A 25,347-nucleotide genomic window follows, 5' to 3' on the forward strand; every position below is an offset into this window, starting at 1 on the left:
TACCCTTCTGTCTCGGAGTTGTTATACCAAATCACCTGTACCATACATGGATAGCCTCTCTGTCAATCACAGAAGTTGTTGCGCGCCACCCCCCCATTCATCATCTTCATCTACAATACAGCTAGCGTCATTGCTGCGTTAGAATATGCTGCAGATTACTCTGCCTGTGCTCTTAAACTGTGGCAGCACAGATCCTGCAGTAAATAAAATACTGTGCATAAGGTAATAATTTTGTTTAAACACTTAATAAATCCATTGCGTCCGCAGGTATTTAATGGTTATTTAATTTAAAAATTAAAAATAAACAGTTCATTTCTATTTACATGACAATGTATCTGCATTTCCATAGTCCATGACCTGACAATCATTCCTCAGTTTATGCCCTAGTTGTATCCTGAATGTTCAATGTGTTGTAGTAGTTCAGGCATAAGGGCCACTGGTGGTTGTTGATTGATCCTATTCATATATGAATGAGCCATGTGAGCGCCTGCAAAGCTGAAAGTTAAAGAAAAAAAAGAATTGGTAACATTTTTGCTTCATTTCTAAACGTTGGATGAGGTTACCAGCCCATCAAAATGATGGAACAACATAACCGTGTGCATAAATGGAACAATTTCTCTGTTGGGCACCATCTAGTGGCCGCTGACTCATATAACACTTGGAATTCGCCCGGATAGAAGTGTGGAGAAGCATTTGACTTATTATATATAGGATATAAAGAGAAGGCAATCTGTGGTACTCCAGCTGCTTTGGAATTACACATCTTAGCACTATTTAATCATGCTGTCATAGGGCATGCTGGAGCACTTACAGCTGTACTACATAATGAGCCTAATCCGCACTGGGTGGCAGAACAAATGTATTCTCAAAATAGGCAAAATCATGAGCACTGCAGGTGGGGCAGATGTAACATGCACAGAGAGAAGTGGGAAAAGGGTAGAAGGGAAATCTAGAAGTGGGATAACACTAAGAATAAAGGACTAAGATGCTCTGCATATACAGTATAAAGAATATAAGGGATATAATGATGGTCGATCAGCATGTGACACATGGCAAAGTTATAAACACAGATGAAGGTAGACTAAGATCGGAGAATGTCAGGGAGCTAGAATGAGTGGAAGCATTTTTAATCAGCTTTAATGTATTTTAGATGGAATTCAACAAATATTGTGCCAAGATGAATGCTTTTCCTTTGAATATAAAGTTAAGGTGCCCATACACGTTGCGATTTTAACATGCGTTTTGAAGTTCAAAACGCATCACATTGGTTAGAATCGCACTGTGTACCTGCGGGGATGCAATGCGCGTCCCCGCGGCTACAATATTGTATAGCACAAAGTATCTGCAGGCAGTACTTTTTGTGCTAAATCACATTGCATCACTTTTGTAGTACATGCGATGTGATGTCCATTAGGTAACTATAAACTTTAAAAAAAAATAACGGCAAGCATCGCAACAGTACAGTGCAGTGCATCCGCTACATGTGCCAAAATCGCACGGCACCTTGAAGTTTAAAACGCACAGCACGTTAAAATCGAAATGTGTATGGGCACCTTCAGAAATACAGTGAGACTAAAGGTGCCCACAGACGCATCAATTTTACTGTGCTATGCGTACAATGGTTCTATACAATTTTTCTTCCAGCTTGCGATGCAATGTGCAATTGGATGCATGCGATGCGATGAACCCATGTTTGTAATGTTAATTTTCAGATGTAGTCTAAAAAGTACGTGCAGCACGTACTTTTTTAGACATACAATATCGGGCTCCCGGGAACGCGCATCGCACAAGCCCATTAACACCACCCGATAATTGTACATAAGATGCGTTTTGTACTTAAAAAGTACAAAACGCATTCGATAATTGATGCGTCTGTGGGCACCTTTACAGGTGTCCTTAGTGTTGGTGATCTATGTAGCACACTGCAGAGTTAGGACCACTAGAAACAATTGCAGCCTTTGTAACATATTAATTCGGAGGTCCTAAATACAGCAGAACAAGTCAGTCATTTCTGAAACTAATGGTGCATACACACTGGATGACATATGCACTGAAGGAGACGTATTGTAGGATCTTCCCATCAAAAGCAGAGAGGGCATGATGTATCGCCTATTATTCAACATTGGGCCTAATATATTTAATGGAAGCGGCATTCACTTTTGTGCTGCATGGAACTTTTGAAGTTACCCACTAGCTCTGAGCACTATGTGGCCAGTTTTGGGGGGCATCTCGTCACTGCTTAACACAGATCAAGGATCTGTCCCTCATATTTATGCAAGGAAAAACACAGAGAGAAGAGCAGTGACAGGTGTACTCTCTATATCCAGCACCTCAGCTCAGATATTTCTGGTTACCTTCTCTTTCTCTTGGGAAAAAAAGACTATACCCTTATGTCTTCAGTGTCTCCCACTGACAAAATCTGCTATGTTAGCCAAAACTGTGGGTGGTGTTACATCATAGATACGGGTGTTTGGGGCAGTTCAGCAGACTGATCAGATATTCTCCTATGTAACAAATACTAGACAGAAAGAATACAGAAATAAAAATAGTTGGATGGATAGATAGATAGATAAATAAAAACACTTACCAGGACACTACTTTTTTTTAAGCCTCTTCACAAAGGCCACTTCATCTCTATTTTTAATACCATATCTAAAAGATAGCATAAATACCATTAAACACATCTCCTACAAATATTTTAATTTTCAGTCACAGATAGAAGCCTACTTTTTTTGAACAATCTCTTTTTATTGAGAAAAATCTTAGAAATAGCCAAACATAGGCATATAACAGTGCAACTTAGTATATAGCAATAAAATAGAAAAATACAGTAGATATATATATATATATATCAGTTTAGTGCAGAACAATAATCAAGGGCCTTTCATATCTAATAAGTTGAGCTTGCACATGTAAAGCCCCATACACACTAGGTGATATTGTGAACAACCAGCATCAACAACGTCCTGCATGTTCAGGCAAGGGAGGTCCTCGGCCGTTCCTTTCCGAACCAATATCTTAACTCTCCTAAGACTACAGTAAATCTATGGATTTTAGGTGTAGGATGACCCACCTCCATCCACATCTGCAGTATAAGTTAGGTGTATATAGGCCAATTCACAGTGGAACGCACATTGACTGTAAATTGCTCCAACATGTAAGCATCTCAGCACCCAGGCTGCCTTCTCCCATGTTTTTTTTGTTTTTTTGTATTTTTCATAGTAATCACCTCCAGAGATGGATCTTTGTGTAAGCTTGGCTCTGCAGTGCTGTCAATGTCAATGTTGTCAGTGCTGTCAATGTTAAAAGCCCCATAGTCACCCAGTTATTCCCTTTCAGCACCATGCAGGCATAGGGCTCGCTCGCGGAGGTGTACACTTGGCTACGCAACTCACACTAGCTAATATCCCTATAATGGAAGTGGGATATACAATCTGAACTACAGTTTTGTTTGCTACTTACTCTCCACACTGAGGGCCTAATTCGGACTGGATCACACAGTAAATGGACAAAATCATGTTGCACTTCAGGTGGGGCAGATGGAACATGTGCAGAGAGTTATATTTGGGTGAGTTATTTTGTTTCGGCGCAGGGCAAATACGGTTGTTTAATTTTTACACTGCAATATAGATTTCAGGTTGAACACACTCCACCCAAATGTAAGGGGCAAATTTACAAAGTTGGGAGTTTTATTGAAGATGGGATGTTGCAAATAGCATCTATTATCTTCTAGAAGGTGCTAAATAAATAGCACATCCTTAATTCTCTGCATAAGTTACATCTACCCCACCTGCAGTGCAGCTTTATTTTATTCATTAGAGGAAAAATTGGCTTCACAATCCATGCTCTGTATTTAGGGCCTATTGGCTACTTATGTTAATGACTAAAAATGATTATTGTAGAAATGTATTCTAATCCCTTATTAGGTAAAATATTCCATATAAGAGGTATGTTAGGATGTCTAATTTCCAAGGTAGGGAACACATCTTTCCCTCCTCTGATTTTTTCTGATCCATCTCCTGGAGCAACCTCCACCAGCCTCTACCTTGTGGCCACATATTACGGTATATTGATACTTAAACAGGGTAACCAATGGTGTGATGTGGTAGAGTGTGATATACCTGTCCTCTGATAACAGCTCAGGTACTGTATAAGCAGATTTCAGTTGCAAACTCTTGAGTTGGATGATATATAAACTTACTCACGAATGCATTTCTCATCATTATCCAGCTTCTCTCCAGAAAATGACAACTGGTATGTTTTCCACACATATTTCCTAGTTATAAAAACATGTAATAATCAATAAGTTACTCAAAAAACTAATCTATAGCCAGCTAATTAAAATCATCATACCTAACAATCATACAAAAAAGGCAGACCACTTACTCCACCAGTCCTACAAACAGAATCAAACTTATTTTACATGCTTAGGAAGAGTTGATGAAGCACATTTATTACATTGCAAACCGCACATAAAAATAGGGCAAGACTTATTTTAGCATTTTATGACAGGGAAGTCCCTTAACATGTGTACTCCTTCATACCCCTCATCTTCTTATTGATGTACAGAGTAATGTCCCATTAAGCCACTTGCCTGCCACAGATATCTAATAGGATCTTTGCAGAGGAGAAAATATATTCCAACATCTAGTCAATCCACACAGATTATTTCTTTCTGTTTCCTTATAAGAGATCTGGAAACAAAATGTGCTACGATATACATACAGCAGACCCTGGCTAACATTATCTAAACCAGGCATGTCCAACCACTCCCCGAGAAATGGCTGTTAAGCTATGTACACACACTAAAGGTGCGTACACACGTACAGATTTTCTGTCTGATCTATCTGGAGGGAACAAAAACCTGGAAATGTATGGGAGCATATGACAATCAAAAATTTCCACCCAAATGCAGGAAAACAGAAAAAAAATTATATGCTTTGATAAATTTGTTATATCAGAATGATTTCAACAATTTGTCTGACCGATCACTGTCCGTTTTCAAGTGTTTGGGAACAAATTTTTGATTGTCATTTGCTCCCATACATTTCCAGGTTTTTGTTCCCACCAGATAGATCAGACAGAAAATCTGTACGTTTGTACGCACCTTTAGTTTTGCTTTAGATTCGATGTTAGATTCGATTTTCTATTAGATCTGGCTTTAGATCTTCCCATTCAATTTGGCTGTACTTTCGCATTACATATCGATTTCGAATTCGATTTACATTCACGGTACATTGTACACATTCAATTTACTGGATCTAATTCGTTATTTCCTAGGCTGCAGTCTATTTTTATTTTCGATTTTGCTAAAACGGGAGTGCGCATCGAATCGAATGCAGATCAAAAGTGTCCTAAAAACCATTGGATGTGGATTCGATTTTGCTTCTATAAGGGAAAAATCGAAGAGTGTGTACACATCTTTTCTCTGATTGGTAGCCCTGGATTACAGACCCAAACTACGGCTAAGGGGGGTATTCAATGTCAGGGGTACGGCTGCCGAGGTGCTCCTGTCCCATTCTCGCTTTGCTCAACTTGAGCTCGGCGGTCGGGATTCAATGTCCCGGCCGCCGAGAAAGGGGCGGAGCTCGCCTATTTCCGGCTTTTCACGGCAGAACGAGCCTGACAGCTTGTGATGTCGGGCTCGTTCTGCCGAGAACCCCTGTTCAATGCTGTGGGGGAAGACAGCATTGAATAGGGCCCCGCAGCCATCTCCCCCATCGGGAGATGGCTGCGGGAGCGCGACAATCAAGTGGGGGATCTTGATCTTTGAAAAAACGCAGAGATACGCAGGCGGGGAAACGTGTCAGATCTGCATTCAGCACGCAGTTACAAGCCTGTCTGACCTCCTCACCGTACGGGAGATTGATGAAAGTTAAACTCGAGAGCCCACCAGGGGAAACGCTCTGATAAGTGGAGGAGGACCCTAGTGCTCTGGATCTACAAAAAATTCCATACCTATTACACGGAGGACTAAAAACAGTCCTGGGAGTGGTTACTATACAAAGCTGTGTTTTATTAACAAAAAGTATACTAACATCGCCTAAGCTGCTACAAGCACGCAATCTTTCCCCCTACTAACTAAAAGACTAATCCCTTGGGGAACTATTAAAGCCTGCTATTATTGTTTCACTGGGCTGATCAATTACGGACGCCTTCTGTGAACTAAAAATTTGTGCCAGCCAGATAATTAGCCTGGCAAGAGTAATTACATCTGGATTAGCGTACTAGTAGGACTATACACATAAGTTTTTAGGTCTACTGATGTTTTGAATGTGATAAGTATATGCTAAATTCTTGTCCTAATTTTCTTATTAATTTTTTTTTTTTTTAAGATTAATCTTAAGTGTAACGTGCCAGCCGGTTATTAGCTTGCTCCATTATCAAAAGGATTTTTTGCATTTTTATTTGATATAGATATATATATATAGATATAGATAGACTTTGTTTGTATGCCGGGCACACCTCCGAGAATAATCAGCTTTGCAGGTGCCTTCGTCCAGGGGTAGATATAGACTTCGAAATGACGCGGCACTCCAGACCATACAATCGGTGCAAAAAGACTTTATTTTCAAGCAACGTTTCAATACGTGGGTATTTTCTTCAGCCTGAAGAAAATACCCACGTATTGAAACGTTGCTTGAAAATAAAGTCTTTTTGCACCGATTGTATGGTCTGGAGTGCCGCGTCATTTCGAAGTCTATAGATATAGATATTATTCATTTTTATTGTTTTTTTGTCTTTACACTGATTAAATAGAAATTTGTTAATTATCGGTGTTGGTTTATATTAGTATATTGTATGCGGCACTTCTAGCGCTGTCTCCATCTTTGCACTAGTTCTTTCTATTTTTGTCTTATTGGGACTGAGTAACTCCCACGGGACAGCTGCTTTAGTGACTGCTACCTAGCACTTCGAATAATCCCCCAATTTTTTTTGCTCTATATGACCAAATTACATAGAAATAATATATTGATTAATTAATTACATGAGTGAATAATTAAGTGGATCAGCTGGGGTAATCAATGTAGATTTTAATAAACCCTATGAGGCATTAGTTAGTCCCAGATTAATGTGCAAAGTGATATAAACTGACAATTAATTACATAAATATACACAACATTTACATTATATACAAATTTTAAAAGGCTAAGATTTTTTGGATGTAGATGGTGATCACTAATTGGACTCCACAATAATTATTAGTGGAATCATGTATTTTCCATATGTTCTTGGTGAACAAGCCTTTTACAGGCGAAACGCGCGTCCAGGGTTGGTGAGATGTCTCTCGCTGATGGTATTTAGAATACAAACACGGAGAATGGAGATAGCAGACTACCATTTCTCTTTTCGTTTGGTCCAACTGAGACTTTAGCTAAGTATCCTGTTTTAATGTGTAATGTTGTATCTATCATAGCATCTAAAGGGACTTAGCATAAACTTTTGATATATATCACTAAGAAATTATGTATTGTATTGCTATTACTGTTAATAGGGGTGCAGTTGTTCTGCATATTGCAACAGAGTACACTATAAATATATATAGAATTTGGTTGATTAGTACAACTGTGAATATTTAAAGGGACAGTGCAATAATTTTCAATTGAACATACAGAATTATTATGTGTCCTATATATGAATTAATTTGTAACTATCCCTTATTCTCCTTTTAAGAGTCATTGCACCCATCCTACAAGCAATCCCTTGCGCTGGGCAACCATCAGGGGCGGTGAATAGATCCTGGTGTGCAACAGCAGATCCCCCTACTCTGTTTTCACTCACCTATTTGTGATCCCCCCAATTGCTGACCCATACCCAAGTCCGTTCACTGCCCCAGAGGCACACAGCAGGGTTTTAAGGGACAGCAGTGGAAACCAAAGGTGAGTTTTCTTTCCCTATTTACTATAGGTATTCTGTCTCAACCGTGTGTTAAAATCAAAACATATGGAAAATACATGATTCCACTAATAATTATTGTGGGATCCCGTTAGTAATCACCATCTCCATCCAAAAAATCTTCACCTTTTTAAATTTGTATATAATGTAAATGTTGTGTATACTTATAGTTTATATCACTTTGCACATTAATTAATCTGGGACTAACTAATGCCTCATAGGGTTTAATAAAATCCACAACTCTGAATACCCCAGCTGATACACTTAATTATTCACTCATGTAATTAAATTATCAATTTATTATTTCTATGTAAGTTGTTCATATAGAGAACATAAATCTTTTTATCACACAGTAGTGGTCAGGGGTCTTGATACATTTTCGCTGTAATCCGGTCTCCAACTAAAAGCAGATGTATGGTCTAGGATTTTAATGCATATCCAATAAAAATGTTTAAGAATTTTTTTATAAATTATTACATACAAGAAGTGCGCCAACAAAGAGAGCTATCTTTTTTTGTACTTTACGTTTACGTCTGCATTCATGGCTCTGAGGAGCACCACCAACTAAGTCATTAACCTGAGAGACAATAGTGTCCGAGTAATTATTTGTATATGTTGTTTTACATTCATATTATTAGATAAGAAGTTAGTGTGATGTATTTTTCCCATTTGCCATTCAAAATGCATCAAATAGCACTTTCATAGACAAAAAAACAAAATGATTGAGAAAAAGAGGAAAATAATGAAAGATAAATATATCTTACCAACTAATATGCTGAATGCCCCCTTCACGCTGATGCTTTAGCTGAATGAACCGCTGGATGGCTCTCTTTAAATCAAGAACAGTGGCATTCTGAATAACAACTACAGCTGCAAGCAATGAAAAACAGAAATTGTACTTCATTATACAGAGTGTTCATTCTAGCACCCGCCATCTTTTAAAACCCATGCAGTTCCTGTTCCCTGCCTGGGGTGTCGCTGTCTGCTGTGGTGTTTCTAGCAAAGGTCTAGTTTGCAGATCAGTGCTGACATACAGCCCACACTGTGCTAGAAGCACTACAGCAGACAGCGACACCCCAGGCAGGGAAGAGGAACTGCATAGGTTTTCAAAATAGCGAGTGCTAGAATGAACACTAAATACACATACAGTATAAGGCCAATACGAGACAAGGCTGCAATGAACCGGTTGGGAAAAGATAGGAGAATACATTGAGTTTTGGTGCCATTATAGATCATCAAGGAGCAATTAAGGCTCTCAGAAGCAAGTCAAAAATGTGTGCAGGTTTATACTGGAAAAGTCAAATTGCAATAAAATGCTGCAAATGCAAATTTTTATTTTATGTGAATAAAATAAATATATTCCCTGCATTTGAATAGAACACAAAAAGGATAGCTTTATGATAGAACTCTAAAGCCCAGTACACACAGATGAGGCGGCACTTTTGGCGAGTGATGTGCTTCAGCGATGCACTCCGCTGAGTCATCGTGCTGAGTGGGGCTTTGCCAGACCGCTTAGAAAAGGGTCTGAAATCGCCCCGTGTGTATGTCCCTTAGGAGTTGTGCTCCAAAATGTAACTTGGGATAAAATGGTTAATTGTAGTTTGCTGCCATACATTACCAGATCTTCATTCCAACCAGCCAGATTGGACAGAAAACCCAGTTACAGAAAACATACTTTTTCCTAATATGTGAGGAGGGGTGTGCAGTCATTAGATCTATAGTGTCTAAGCCGACAGTCATAAGGTCGACCACTATTGGGCGACAGTCAAAAGGAGGACAGAGTTAAACAAGTCAACATGGAAAAAGGTGGACATCAGTTTTTTCTACATGTGCCGACAGGCGGTATTTCATACCCTACCATCTACTATGGCGTAGAGGGAGAATATAATGGTGTGCTGAATGCAGCAAGGCAGCTTGCTTAAAGCATAGCGAGGGGACGCATGACACTTAGACAATGTCCACACCAACCTATGTTGACATAAACACCAAAATAAAAACATGAAAAACTCATGTCAACCTTTTGACTGTAGACCTAAACTTTGTAGATCGAATATACCACAACCATGAGGAGGCCACTGCATGCCCTCATACACAATATTGCACCTGAAATTGAGAGGGCATTTAAAGTTAAAATAGAAGCTTCTCCGCTTTCAAAATGATGTTACCAACAGGCAATATTACCCCACACTAAGGAAAAAATATGTTTTCCATATATGAACAGGAGGGCACTTTCTATACTCCTATGCCTACAAGTGCACCTCTTAGCAGCTATTGGACGAGATGTAAGCAAACCTCGGAAAGTGATAAAATGGAGAGTGAAAAACAATCAGCTCCTCATTGTCATTTTTCAAGCATAGCCTGTAACATGGTAGTTAAGAGAAGATTGATAGAGGTCGGCAGCCCCCCGGATCGGCCCATGTGTACACAGCTTAAGGATATTTGCTGGGAAAAGAAAAAGAAAAGTTCTAATATGTATTTACAGTAACCCAATAACAAACATCATTTACATTGATTCTTCAATATTTTGAGAGCAAATGTGGAAAAATTGCCTCAGCACTGAAAAAAAAAAAAACAAAAAAAAAACAACGGACTTCGCTGCCAAGAGATCAATCTGAATAAAAGAAATTCCATCAATAAATGACACTTACGCATCACTTCCCCATCTTCCTTACACACCCTGACAGTCATCGCCTGACCAAATTCAAGCGCAATCTGTGAATTGATTTCTTCTAATGTAACCTAAGATGAGAATAAGAGATGAAGCACATATCATTAAAACCTGTGACCATTATCTTATATCCACAACACAAAAAATGTAAAACTAAAGAAATCACTATATTATGCAAAAATCGGAAATTGCTGTAGAAATCACTTTATATATCTATTTGCAATTTTGATGAACAATTTCTCACCGAAACGGCATCCTGTTCCTTTACCCCTTTCACACTCTACAAATAACACAGGTCTGACCCAGTTCTACAGGCGGTGTGAAAGGGCCTTTTCAAAATACCTGGGTCCAGCAACCCGGCATTCCAAACCGGGTTAAAAGAAGTGTTATTCCCGGGTCAGACTCTAGTTGCAGTGCAGTGTACAGGTAACCAGTCCTGTTCACACTATAGGGAAGAGGCAATATCCAAGCACTGGCTCCTACCCAGATGACGTGCCACCTCCTTTCTGATGTCAGTGACCCAGCTGGTTCACTGTGTGGACCCACCTTGCAAATGCCGGGTCGCTCTCAAGAGGAACCCGTGTCCAAATCGAGAGGGCGACCCAGGATTTGTGATGTAAAAAGGGGTATGACAACCAGTTGTTTCTATGCAGTTTATTGAACAAGGCTCCTACTTGTGAACTGGGAGTGTTGCATGTGTTTGTGAAAAGGTGTCTTACCCCGATGCGCATGAGAAAGAGGAACCAAGACACCAGACTCCAACGTCTTTTCAACAAGTGGGGAGAGGGGGTAGTTGCAGGTAATAGGGGTTGCAATCCTGCTCCCTGACCAGTTGACAAGTTCCCTTGTTAACCAGTGGCATAACTATAAATTTTGCTCCCCCCCCTCCCAAAAAACTTTTTGCCGCCCCCCGCCATGGGCGGAATTTAATGCCGCCCGAGTTCAGTGCAGTGTGAGATGTCCGACGAACTCAGACATTTTTTAAAGGGGAATTAACTAGTTTTGCCTTGTAAGTTAGTTCCCCTTTAAAAAAAACGTCCGTGTTCGGTGGACATCTTGCATTGCCGCTGAACTCCATGGAGGCATGCTAAGCGCTCTCTGAGCTTCTGGCATGCCCCTCTGTCTCCCGTGACTAGATGCTTTGCGTAGGCGCAAAATGTCTATTCACTGCAGATCACCAACTGACAGGGCATCTCCCAACTGCCCCTCCCCCCCATCGCAGGGCATTTCGGCCCTTGGGTGGGACAGTCACATAATAAATCCCTTTCCCATGAAAATCGGTACAGATGGGAAGTACTGTATGCTGACACATGGACACGCAGATGCCTACATGCTGGCACACAGACAGATGCTGACAAATGGACAGATCCTAACACATTGGCACTGACACAGACACATTAGCTGACAGATAGCAGATAGCTATGACACATGAACACTGACAGACGCCTACACACAGGGATACGCTGACACACAGACTGCACATAGAGACACTGATGCTGACATCTGAAGACATTACACAGACACCCGGACACTGATGGTGTTCATTCTAGCACCCGCCATCTTTGAAAACTCATGCAGTCCCTCTTTCCTGCCTGGGGTGTTGCTGTCTGCTGTGGTGTTTCTAGCACAGGTCTGGTTTGCATATCAGTGCTGATTTACAGACCACACTGTGCTAGAACACTACAGCAGACAGCGACACCCCAGGCAGGGAAGAGAAACTGCATGGGTTTTCAAAGATGGCAGGTGCTAGAATGAACACTACACTGACACAAATATGCTGACATGTGATGACACAGACACTAACTGTTTTGCCTACCACTGTAGAAAACCAGGGCGTGAAAGGGTTAACCTTATTGTTGTGTTCTGCTCCTGTGCTGCAGCCTGTAGGGGAGGGCTCAGTAACCAGAGTGCAGGAGAAGAGACAGTGCCTTCATGAGCATGACATTCAGGAACAGAAAGCAGGGAGAGGGTGGATACTGCACCAGCCTGCGCGGACGGACGGTGTGTGTGTGTGTGTGTAGAAACCCCTCCTAGTTCCTGTCTGTGTTGCTGCTCGGAGGAAGGGAGAGAGAGAGGCATGACGGACCTCACCTCAGCTATGCGGGTCTGAGAGTGCGGCTTCCTGCTGCCGGCGCCGCTGCCTGTGTTAGGCAGACAGAGTGACAGGCAAAACACATGGACTCCGGCAGCAGCAGACGGCACCAGCAGCTAGGCAATCTCCGCAAACCCCCGGTGGCGCCGGTTCCTCCAAGCCACCGTGGGGTCTGCGGCAGTGTAGTTACGCCACTGTTATTAACTGTATAGAGCTGAAGTATTCTCTTTTTTCCTATATGAAACCTCTTGTGCCATGTAAGTTTTTATAGTGATTAACTAAGGTGCCATTACTCCTTTTTGATTTCTGACAACAGAAATGGTTTATAAAACAAATAACATAAATACTGTTTTACCTGTATAGGTAAATCACACAGCAAAGGGTCTTGTACCAACATGGCAAGCCCTTCCTGGAATATGTCTATAACCTCTGAATGTGGCAATTCTTCTTCTGCATCTTCCTGCTTAATGTCATCCACTAGATCCTCTAAGTTATTGTCATAATCCGATTCCATTTTTACATCCAGATCCTAAATATAGCAAGAAAAGGAAGCCATTAAAGGAAAATAGCATTCAACACACAATATAATACCAATTTTCCAGTTATTTTATCTTACAGCAGCTGGCTATGTCACAAAGCTGCTACTATAAGTGATACAACTGTAAATAATACAGAGCAGCACAGCTAGTCACAAGCCTGCACAACATTACTAAATCACCTACTGTATGAATATGTACAGATAGCAATTATGGAGCAAAAAATATTAACCCTTTGAGTGGCAAGCATATCTTTTTATTCATCATAATGACCTGTAATGTTTAGCTTTTATATAGGAATTTTTTTTATATAGGTAATTCTCAGAGACTATGTTGCTGCCTCTATGGTGCTGTCATGTAGCTTTGTAACTGCAATGTCACCAGTAATGCTGGGAACACAGTGGGCAATATATGGACGACAATATCAATATTGTTGACTATATAGAGCAGGCATGTTCAAACTATGGCCCTCCAGCTGTTGTGAAAGTCCCATCATGCCTTGCCAAAGTTTTGCTATTAGGGAATGCTAAAACTATGGCAATGCATGCTGGGATGTGTAGTTTTAAAACAGCTGGAGGGCCTCAGGTTGGACAAGTCTGATATATATATATATAGATATATATATATATATATCTATATATATATACACACACACACACACACCATTCAATGTGTACACTCAATACCGTTACCAATGCTTATGGTCATCATTAACAAACCCCCCATCCCGTCATCTTTACATGCAGCAGCTGAATCTGACAATATCGACATTGACTGCAGATTCGGGGGGGGGGGGGGTTGGGGGTGTGACATCACTGACCCATATTAGAGATGGCCAATACGGATCATTAAGCCGAGCCGGGATCCACCGGAGCTCTCTGTGAAAAGATACGGATCATTGACGGATCCTCGGCTTGCTTTTGAAAAAAAAGGGAGGAATATACATGACCGAGTAAAAACACTGATCGATGGCTGGGTGCAGAATCGCCATCGATGGCAACCATCGATGGCATCTGCACCGATGGCCATCCCTGGCAGCAGCAGCTAATCTTTCTATCACTTGTAGTCACAGCACTCTACTCAGTCTCCAGAGGTAGTACATCTCAGATGCCACAGGTGGCAGCACTGAGATCAAGAAAATGCATTGTAATGGAAAACGAAACTGAAGTGGATCACCTTTTTGGGATCAGCGGCTCACACGATCTTGAATGTGATCCGTTCAAAAGATCCGGTTCGTTCGCGAACGACCCATCTCTAACCCATATCAGTCAGCCCAGTGTGTACTGTGTTTCATCAATAATGTTCTCCCACGGAACAGATCATGTCTACATGACCAGGCTGCACCAATGCACAACTTCTATAAAACAAACTAATGTGGGGTTTCCTAAGGAACGAAGCACCAGCGAGATTATACATTACACAACATGCATAATAAATACTGTCACAACAGTATACTGTTACGGTCCATGTAAGTATGTGCTGCAGTATTAAACACACGGCATTAATCTCATTTAAACATAGGTAATGTCAGAATATTGCTGCATTGTATGGAACAGGTACGCACATGCACATGCTGGCAATGTGCAATCATACACACATTTACACAGCGTTATTGCACAGTAGTAATGAGCCTCAGTGTGTGTCTGTCTGGCACTGACTGGGCACATTGGCATTTGGCCGCAGCGCCTGTCCATAAAAAAAAAAACAGCTGAGCGCCGCCTCACCTGCTGCTGGCCAGTGTTTGAGCACCAGCCTCCATGCAGCCTAGCTCCTTTACTAGTACTGCTAGACAAGACAATTCACAACACGTCTGACACCGGAAGGCGGAAGAAGCACGCTTCTGTACAGGAGGAAATACGTCACTGCGCCTGTGGGAAGTGGGAACTGCTGGCGGAAGTCGTACAGAGAGTAAAGATGTTGCTGTTCTGCCCGACGTGTGGTAATGTGCTGATAGTGGAAGAGGGTCAGAAATGCTACAGGTTCGCCTGCAATACGTGTCCCTATGTGCACAATGTTAATCGGAAGGTAAAGATTGAGTGGCGTGTCTGCGTGTGATGGATGCACAGAGTGGCTGCTGGCCACAAGCCAGTGATTAATAGGACAAGATTACTGAAAAATCATATGAGTGTTGCCTTCTGCAATTGGCATGTGCGCACTTTTATGGATGGGTCTACAGCAAAAAAGTAGACAACCATTAGGTCGACAAGCAAAAAGGTCGACACAAGCATTAGGCCGACAGTCAAAAGGACGACATGGGGTTTTTCACTATTTTTTTACCCAAAAGTCGACACAGTTCACATGGACACAGTTTGAAGTGCACCGCATCGCTATGCTCAGCACATTATTTTATTCTCCCACCATGTCCTAGTGCAGTGGTTCCCAACCTGTGGTACTAGTACCCCTGGGGGTACTCTGCAGACCAGTTGGGGGTACTTGGAAATAATATTGGTACTGGCGGAAGAAGAAAAAGTCTCCCAATGGTAAAATAAGTCTACCATTGACATGGAAACAAGCCACGTTGTGTCATTTCCAGTTCCATCTGCAGCGTCATCAGCGTCTCCTTGTGCTTTTGCCCAACCAGCAATTCACTGAGAGCTACCTGTGAACATCAGCCCCGCACTGACATGGGTGGAAGAAGCATTAATCCTACAGGCGTTAGCGGGAACTCTGGAGACAATACACAGCCAGCGGCCAGACAAAGACGGACCTGATTCCTGACTCACTTCCACTCACAAGTACTGTGGATATTTCAAATGGAGAGGAGGGGTACTTATAAATGTAAAGCATAATTAGGGGGTACGAGAGAGAAAAAAGGTTGGGATCCACTGCCCTAGTGGATGGTAGGTCATGAAATACCACCTGTCAGCTCAAAAAAACTGTGAAAAACTGCATATCGACCTTTTGACTGTCGACCTATTGCTTGTGTCGACCTTTTTTTATTGTCGACCTAATGGTTGTATACCTTTTTGCTGTAGACCCGTTGTCTGGATCCCTTATGGACTACCGCTATGTGAAATTATTGCGTTCTATCAAATATTAGGGCAGATTCATCAGGACTTGGAGAGGGATAAAATAGATAGGTTATGCACAGCAACCATTTACTGCTTTTATCGTGAGTCGTTACTGTCACACAAAGTGATCTCAGCTGTATAAGTTTCCCCACTTCTTTGCGTTTTATGTTTAGTCCTATTCTTGTAACCTGATTCATCTTAAACATACTAAATTCACAATAAACATACCAGTATTGGGGTTCAAAGTTTTCAGCCCGATTCAGAGCCATACGCAGGGCGGACGACTATCTAAAGCCCCGCATGCACATGATATGCTGTGCGCATGGTCCTCTTGCAAACGGACCATGCTAGGCTTCACTAGCCGATTGCCAGGCGTTTGGGACTGTAACGCTGTCTTTCCCTGGCTGTTGGGAGGGAAGACCGTGAATTTCAGCAGCAGCCTCCTTCTCCCCTCTGCCTTCACATCACCAAGTGAGTCTAGACTTACTCAGCGCTGTGGGCAGTGGGAAAATCATTTGATGGTGAGTCAGTTTCCTCCAGTGTACACGGCTTTGAAGGCATTCGCAGCTGTGCACAGGGGAGGGGTGAGGGAGCTTGGCAATGCAGCATTTACATGCTCAGTGGGCTCTGACTACTCGCAGCCCAGCGAGTAGATTTAAGATCTAAGCGTTAAGGCCCATACACACTAGAAGATTTTAATTTCAAAAGACTTTTTTCCAAAATATCTGAAAGATATATCTGTCACCAAAGTAGTGTATACACACTGAACTATTTTCCCCAAAGAGCAGGAGATTTTCAGGAGGCGAAAGAATTTGCTGAAAATCTTTCATTATAAGACTATTTACATCAGGCATGTCCAAAGTCCTGCCCGGGGGCCAATTGCGGCCTGTGATGGCACTTAAAGCGGCCTCCAGCCGGAAGCGGGCGGCTGGAGGCTGACGTGGCTTGCACAGCACAGGACTCTAGAGGTGGGACCCCAGCGATCGCGCCTTTACCTTATTGTCTGCATTGGTGAGGGGGTGCCGGCTGCCACTGTGAGACGTGTTTGCCGTCTTTCAGAGGAGTATGTGTCCAACTCCTGCTGCTGCAATCATATATCACCCTCCACCGTGATCACAGTGACAGCAGTGTGCGGGGAGGTGGGAGCAGCAAAGGGGAAGCTTGCTCCCGTAATATGCGGAGTGGAGGAGGGTGGCGGCGGGAGCCCAAGCATCTGTCTCCTGCAGGGGAATATACAGTGAAGTAGGCAGTATGTGCTACATGCAGTGAAGGAGGGTCAGACTGGGGGACATACAGTGAATGGAAGCAGAGTGATTGACATTCAGAGAAGGGGGGGGGGCAAGCTGGGGGACATACAGTGAATGAGGGGCAGAGTGAGGGATCATTCTGATGTGATAAATGGTTCAAAGAATGTCAGGCTGAATGGTCTGCCCACATACATTTTCACCTCACCAAATCTGTCCCTCTTTGCAAAAAGTTTAGACACCCCTGATTTACATAAGGTGCTGGGTTTGAATTCCAAGGTTGGGTACAGCGACCATTTTATTCAGTGCATTTCTGTTCTTTGGGCCTAATTCAGAACTGATCGCTGGGATGTGTATATTTGGAGCCCGGGGATCAGGTAAATGCCCATGTGCACGGCTACGATTTTATTTGCAGCCATGAACGTAGGGAGAAATCCATTCACCTGTGTCAGCAATGTATAGGCTACTGCTATAATATTTAGCACAACGTAATATCCATTACACATTATGCCATTCATTGTAATGGCTATTACATATCATACCACACACACCATAATGACTATTACATATTATGCCACATTAGTGCCGCTTACCTACATATTAATTGATAGGGGTTTCTTGCTCAATACCAGAGTCTACATGCCAGGGCCTTTATACTAGATGCCAGGGCCTTCATACTCGATGCCATTCGGAGAAGGGGGGGGTGCTCATTACCACAGAGCAGTTTGTGTGGCAGCCAGACAGCCGTCCGAAAGAATAGCTGCAGACCTACTCGTCGGGCCGGATCTCACCGTGAATATACTATACATCAGCGCCCGCAGAGAGTAACTAATGTTGGCGCTGCTGACGGACCCTGCCTGTTCCCGGACAATCTGTAGTCCGGGAACACCACCCGTCTGGACAACGGGCTTAATTACCAGACTGGCTGGTGGTGTCGGTAATATATACACATTGCTGGTGTGTGCCGCTCAAAGCCAAGTACCGGTATATGTATTTGTTTGCAAACCATTGGGTTAATTTATTTATTTATTTATTTATTAACAGTTTCTCTTATAGCGCACACATATTCCACAGCACTTTACAGAGAATATTTGAACATTCACATTAGTCCCAGTGGAGCTTACAATCTATATTCCCTACCACATTTGGTGGGAGCCAATTAGCCTACCAGTATATTTTTGGAATGTGGGAGGAAACCAGAGTACCCGGAGTAAACCCACACAAGTACGGGGAGAATATACAAATTCCGCACAGTTAGAGCCATGGTGGGACTGGATCCCATGACCTCAGTGCTGTGAGTTAGTAATGCTAAACATTACACCAAACGTACTGCCCCAGGTTTACATACAAATATGAATTAGGCCCTTATTCAATCCAGTAAATCATTGTATTTGTAAGTTTCATAGCACAACTGAATATGTACCATAAGTGCTAATTTAGGCTTTCAACTCCACTTGTTCATTAATATTGTCTTTTTTTTTTTCTTCTCCTAGGTTACTAGTAGAAAATATCCCAACCTGAAGGAAGTTGATGATGTTTTGGGAGGCTCTGCTGCATGGGAAAATGTAGATTCAACAGCTGGTAAATAACATTTGTGTTCATATGTTATTTCATATATTTTTTTTACTGAAAAATACTGGTTATTCATTAACCCTTGATTAGATTAGATCTTCTCTGGATCACCCTTATGGCGCCTATGCACATAACGATATACAGGCATCCTACATTGCTCTGTGTGTAGGGGCAATAGTGATGCACGGCCACACGTGTCTGTTTCTCCCGCCAATTAAGAACCAGCATGTTGGATATTAATCAGTCAGAGCCAGTGTTTTTACCGGAGAACACTGGCCCTGACCATTTGCTCAACACACAGCATTGACACATTGCTGTATGCTGACCAAGAGCACTTCAGCATCAATACGGGTGCAGACCCCTTTAGTTGTTGCCACAATCCTTCTAGAATGAACTCTACCTACAACTGAAAGCCCCTGTTACTGCTCTACGCGCTACATGGTCATTTATCCAACTTTCATTTGTCTTCCTGAAAACATTTTACAGAGAACAGGACTTTTTTCTTAAACTGAAATTCAATATTATACATGTACTGTAAGTCTTTTTGAACTCTCTGTATCTGGCTTAAGATCCTTTGTGTAGAAACTGATGAAACCTTACTATTTTGCATTCAGCCTTCTCCTTTACACATTATACTGTCTCTTACATCTTTGATGTGTAAGATTTATGCAGTGGTGGTTCCGCATCCTCTGATTGTAACAGTCAGAGAAGCATTGGTCTTCATACATTCAAAGTAGTGCAAAGGGCAGTTCATGAAGATCTGGCACTTGGTATCTCTATCAACAAATCTCATTGGATCACACTAAGGGCCTTATTCAGACCTGGTTGCGGTTTTGTGAAATTTCGCAAAAGTGTAATACCTTGTGGTAGTCTGCGCGGGCAAGGCCTCCATGCACGCCAGGTCCCGCCCAGAGGTGTGCCTGCAAAAATCGCTAAAGTGCGAGCTCTTCACTCCACAGCAAAGTGCTCGCACATGACTGGCAGCCCTTAATATCAGTACATTGTGGAAGCTATTGATCCTGCAATCCTCAGCCCCCTTGGTTTCTCCAACATGTGATTGATGATGGTTACTAGACTCTCGGACTTGAGTATCTGTTCTCATGCAGCTTATACATATGTTCAGAGCCAGCGCCGCATGGCTTGTCCGCTGTTGCTATTCTCACCGGTGGCCTCCTCCAGCACACCAGCCGGCTGGTGGTGGCAATGGGGAGAACATCAAACTACTTGTACTTTCTTGAGAACAGCAGCAGAGCGCAGTCTGTATGCGGCCCAGGGTTCTCCCTCTAGCAGGGGAAGGTGTTTAGCAGGTCTTTGGTGGCATCGCTTCTCCCTCCAGCGGCTGCTGCATGTGCCATTCTCACTGGGAGTCTTACTAGTACCTTGCAGCATCTAATGACAGCAGCTCTGCACCCTCCCTGCCCACGGCACAACACCCTTACCACAGACCATACAGTAAACACGCCCTGTCTTCCTCCGCTTATAGGAGTGCAGAGCAGAGGCTGCTGTGCTGTGTTTACCCCCTCTATACTGTACCACAATGCTGCTGCTGGGGGCCCTGCATGGAAGTAGAGGGATCCAATTAGTTATTCTGTTATACTCATTGCTGCTTTGTGAGGGGACACATTATCTCCTGACAGATAGAGTGGCCCATTATGGAGCCAGATGCAGGGCCAGGAAATGTGCCGTGTGGTTTCTATCTGCTGTCAAATTTTGTTTAGTATTTATGTTCTTATTTCATAGGGCATTATGTATAATCGGCACTGCAGGGGGCATTATATATGTAAGCGGCACTGCAGGGGGCATTATGCATCACTGTGCAAAAAGTGTGGTGTAAGGTACATTTTTTTCCTGATAGGCCACACCTTTTTCCATACCAGACCACACCCCTTGCCATTAGGCCACATCCCTTCTTTTGGGCTGAGGTGTGCGGAATTTCTTCAGTACCGAATTGTCTATGGGGGTCCGCATTTTAAACTGTTCGCACTGGGAGCCGAATTGCCTAGAAATAGCCCTCTTTAAGGCCTTGGTTCATCTTCACTAACTAGCAACTATGGTAAGGAGGCTATATTGGCATCTCCACACTCTTCTGAGAATACAACTGATAATCTATTAAAGAAACAATGTTGCCTTTGATGTAACTTCTGCCACATAAGTTTACTGAAACTTCACTGTAATTGCTTCCCCTGTGTATGGAGTGATCCAGCAGTAGTTTCCAGTGCAAGTCCGTTCTAGGAACAGATTCACTGTGCAATGGAAGTGGTCTGCTGCTAACGCTGGGCAAATCCTGTCCTTATCCCGTGTCTGAATGGTCTTACTTAGTAGACACAAGTAGCTATTAGTTTGGAAAACCTCACATTTTTACGTAAACGTGTTTATCCTTTAATTTTAATAATACCAGTAAACTAGATGGTCAAATTGATTCTTTTCAGCTGTAAAAATCTGTTTGTATGATGTAGGAACTTATTGCGATTGTGGTACACGCATAGTGCAATAACCACTCCAATGCGTGATAATCGCCCTTTGTGCCCAGACTTGAATTTTTCCCAAAGTCACACCATTGCAGTTGTTTGATAGGCTGCTGGCCAGGGATGTGTTCACCTTACCAGCAGTAGGTATTTCGGCCTATACTAAGCCAAAGCAGGCATCCCTACTACCACTGGGGGACTAGCACCAGAATCCCCTCTGCCGTGATGCTGAAGGTAAGTATGCCTGAGAGCGCTAGCCTGAGGCCAGGGAAGGGAGGGCTAGGTTTAGGCTCCGGTCAGCATTCCCTCGTTCGGGATGCCAGTATTATAAGTATATATCATATAAGCAAATTGCTTTTGTATGTGTGCTTGTCACACAAAGTAGGAGACTGGGAAGGGTGAGGTTAAGGGTTAACCATGTTGTTTAAAGTACAGCTTTGTCCACATACTGTAGATCCTTCCTACATATGCTACAAGTTGTGTTATGCATATCGCGTAAACTCCATGTGACTTGGTAGTGCCAAGCGTCTTTGTGTGCTGACAAATGAAACCGTACGAATGATCGTACATTTGCTGACCACCATAGAACTCATGGTCATATTCGGCCGAGTTCTGTCGATGGTGTATTCATTTGTACAGCCGAATTCAGCAGTAAGAAAAGATAGAGATACAATCTCAGGGAGCGCAAATTAATTCTGCAACTCAGCTTTATGGTAAATTCATGACACCATTAACATTTGTTGTGTTTCTTTTTATATTCTAATTTGTTATGACGTATACATGCTCAGTGTTTTTAGAATCTTATATGTACTGGAGGGCTACCACCATACTGGATCTTATTATTCATTTTTATTGCAATTAAATTCATTTTTTATTACTTTGCGCTCCCTGAGATTGTATCTCTATCTCTTGTTATAGCTATGTCCAGTAATTTTTCAAAATTACAACTGGGAGCTGCATTTTATATAAAATTATTTAAGGTGATTGAATACTAGAAAGTCTCATATTTAAATAGTTTGCACCCGATTGGTTATTTTTATAGAATTCAGCTGTTTGTAAATTTACCAGGTTCCGGAACCCGGACGTTTATCACATGGAGTGGGTACAAATGGGTCATTCTTAGTAAATTTCCCTTAATGTCTGTGTTTTTTTAAGCTAGGTTTCTGTAACAAAATCTAGCATTCGCTGTAAAAAAATATTACCAGAAGGTGGCAGCAAAGTATAGTAATAACACTTGAGCGTTTAGTAAAAAAATTAAACCTCAATTGGCAAAACCCTGATCAATATATTAAAGCAGGCAAATAAAGGTACACTTTGCCATGGCACAGTGCAGCACTGCAAAATAAATAATTACATCCAATAAAGCCGGAGAAACCAGTTTGTTGTTTTTTTTGATAGGTACCATACACCAGCTGGTTTCCATTTATATCTCTGGGAATAATACTTGCACTACCAAAGACCTCGTTTTTCCAGATATGGCTGTCTGAATTTTTAGAAAAGTGGGGTCGGGAGTTTGTGTAACTGCATAAATAACACACAAGGAAAAATGTAGTAAAGCCAATTAATGTTATTGCATCATGGCTATGATGAACTGATCGATCCTATTAATTGCAAAGGGTACGGGGTGCTTTTGCCACAGCGTTTAAACTTGGCCCCCTCTCCCCCCGCCCCCCCCCCCCCCCCCCACGCAAATTAATTGTGGCTAATAGGATCAACCCCATAGAGTTGCCTATTTTTACATGTTTCTTTTGGGGAGTTGACCTTTAAAATCACCCTATTAAGTATTTCATATTTTTACAACTTTTATAACCTAAAACATCTCTTTATGATTTTAAATTGCCTTTAATACCTGCAATATTGGTGCTCTAATTTATATAACTGTTTCAGTTATGAAGGAAAAGTAATTATCCTATTTAGAGGTTTGTCGACACTTTCTTTTTGGGTTGTGCTATAATCATAATTGGTTATAATCTACGTTTAAATTAATGATTTTTGTTAAAAAAAAATGTGTTTTAATATGTAAACTTTTTGTATTTTTTATCTAATTTATTTATATTCTTTGTACAATTCCAGAAACCTGTCCGAAATGTGGGCATCCACGTGCGTATTTCATGCAGATCCAAACCAGATCAGCTGATGAACCAATGACGACATTTTACAAATGCTGTAACTCCCAGTGTGGGCACAGATGGAGAGACTAAACTTTTGTTTTACCTTCTTGACAAGCGAACAGTATTTAAAAAATGAATGTGATTTAGACCAACTTTATTGCAAGGATATAACTATTGGTAGGACTTTATACTATAGATCTGTTGTATTGAAGCATGCCAACACAGCCTGTGGCTGACTCTATCTGCATTTGTTAGACTATTTACGTTATGCGCCCCACAAAAGGACATTCAAGCTTAATAGCAAGATCCGTACCATGAAAAATATTTTTGTTATATTTTTCATACCTACTGTCATATAAGTGCTATGCACATCTCTAAATATTAATATCTAGGTTTATGTTCTATATGCTGTTATTTTGACTCTGTGCTATTTAAATGTATAAAGTGCAAAACTTATTTTGCAAGTTGTGTGTAGCACTATCTGTTTCTATCACATCCCAAGAAATGTACTGGCAGGTTAATTGATTTCAGACAAAAATAAGGCAACTCTAGTATGTCTGTGTGATATATATATATATATATATATATATATATATATATATATATATATATATATATATATATATATATATATATATATATATATATATATATATATATATTAGTTTACACTGTCGGCTCCAATGGGGCAGAGACTGATAGGAATTACATATCAATAATGCCCAATAAAACCCAGGTCCATTCACTCAGGGAAGGACCCAAGGTAAAGGGGACATAGAAACCGGCTACCCAGGTCATTCAACCCAGATCTTATTTACGGCATATGGAGAGCTGGATCCCTGCACTTGGAGATGATGTCATCACCAAGCACAGGCAGAACAGTTAACACTGCATGGTTATGCAGTATAAACGAGGCCGACCTGTGAATAACCTTAGTGGGAGCCATAGTTTATACAGGGTTTGACTCAGATGTTCCAAATCCTGTGTTGCATGTGGGATTTTAATGTGAAAGGGGTATCGTGAAAGGCTTGAACCCAGGGTGTGTCCTGGGTCCACTACCCAGGTTGTGACCAAGAATATTCCCAGGACCGAACCAGGTATTTAGGCTACAGTGTGAAAGGTGTAACTGGGGTCAAGTTAAAAGGAGCTGGTTGGCTGAGCTGGCAGAGAGCGCAGTCACCACCCATTTTTCATGACTTCATCTTTGGGTGCAAAAAAAGAAAAAATAATCCATTTCTAATGACTCACACATTTTGCAGGGTAGACACATGTTAAGTGTGAAAGTGGTCAACCTGAAAAGAACCTGGGTCAAGGGTACACTCATAGGCGAATCTAGGGGGTGGTCCGGGGGTGCACAGGACCACCCATTAGCCCATTGTGTAGCTGAGGGATGGGGCTTTCCAACGAGCCCAGCCCCGTGTCTCTAGCCCCCTGGGAACCAGAGATACGGCCAGGCAAAGCTGGAACGGTTTCCTTATAGGATAACATGGGACCCGCTAATTCCGACCCCCACCCAGTTCAATGGCTGCCAGTTCCCCCTTTCGGCATCACTGAAGCTCGAGGTTGATCTCAGTCGAACCCAAATCGCTGGGCCTTCAATCTGATACCAGGCCGGATCCATATGGGTTAATTGGTTCCAAGGATATTGAGGTTAAACCATTTTTTCATTTCATGACTGTTAATGTTTTTTGAGGGCAGATTTCTCTGGAACCAAACAGCCCAGTTTCACGGGACCAAAATCATTTGAAGCCA

General features: G+C 41.9%; 2 protein-coding genes across 3 annotated transcripts; one reads left to right on the plus strand and one right to left on the minus strand.

Annotated features, from left to right (window-relative positions):
- Positions 1-266: 266 nt before the first annotated feature.
- Positions 267-15,069, minus strand: SNRNP25 (small nuclear ribonucleoprotein U11/U12 subunit 25). 2 transcript variants are annotated; one of them, XM_083153414.1, is made up of 7 exons: positions 14,917-15,069; positions 13,012-13,185; positions 10,545-10,635; positions 8,661-8,766; positions 4,206-4,276; positions 2,588-2,652; positions 267-495 (listed from the first exon to the last, which is right to left on the minus strand). In XM_083153414.1, the coding sequence occupies exons 2-6, from the start codon at positions 13,168-13,170 to the stop codon at positions 2,615-2,617; spliced, it is 465 nt and encodes a 154-aa protein (XP_083009540.1). In that variant the 5' UTR covers positions 13,171-13,185; positions 14,917-15,069; the 3' UTR covers positions 267-495; positions 2,588-2,614. The 2 variants fall into 2 exon arrangements, with proteins under 2 accessions (XP_083009540.1, XP_083009539.1); XM_083153413.1 differs by having other exon boundaries at positions 4,202-4,276.
- POLR3K (RNA polymerase III subunit K) lies at positions 14,996-24,052 on the plus strand. Its single transcript, XM_083153415.1, has 3 exons — positions 14,996-15,217; positions 18,941-19,028; positions 23,558-24,052. Exons 1-3 carry the CDS (start codon positions 15,107-15,109, stop codon positions 23,683-23,685), a joined length of 327 nt encoding a protein of 108 aa, XP_083009541.1. The 5' UTR covers positions 14,996-15,106; the 3' UTR covers positions 23,686-24,052.
- The last annotated feature ends 1,295 nt before the right edge of the window (positions 24,053-25,347 follow it).

Source organism: Crinia signifera, chromosome 7, assembly GCF_055691185.1.
Source record: "Crinia signifera chromosome 7, ASM5569118v1, whole genome shotgun sequence".
Lineage (NCBI taxonomy): Eukaryota > Metazoa > Chordata > Amphibia > Anura > Myobatrachidae > Crinia > Crinia signifera.

Bases quoted from the DNA above. Each gene is read 5' to 3' on its own strand.
- SNRNP25 (XM_083153413.1), bottom strand. From the start codon at position 13,170: ATGGAATCGGATTATGACAATAACTTAGAGGATCTAGTGGATGACATT. The intron at 8,767-10,544 runs GTAAGTGTCATT...CATTGCTTGCAG, and splicing joins GGAAGATGGGGAAGTGATGC to CTGTAGTTGTTATTCAGAAT. The intron at 2,653-4,201 runs GTAAGTTTATAT...GCTATCTTTTAG, and splicing joins GATGAGAAATGCATTCGTGA to ATATGGTATTAAAAATAGAG.
- POLR3K (XM_083153415.1), top strand. From the start codon at position 15,107: ATGTTGCTGTTCTGCCCGACGTGTGGTAATGTGCTGATAGTGGAAGAG. The intron at 15,218-18,940 runs GTAAAGATTGAG...TTCTTCTCCTAG, and splicing joins TGCACAATGTTAATCGGAAG to GTTACTAGTAGAAAATATCC. The intron at 19,029-23,557 runs GTAAATAACATT...GTACAATTCCAG, and splicing joins AAATGTAGATTCAACAGCTG to AAACCTGTCCGAAATGTGGG.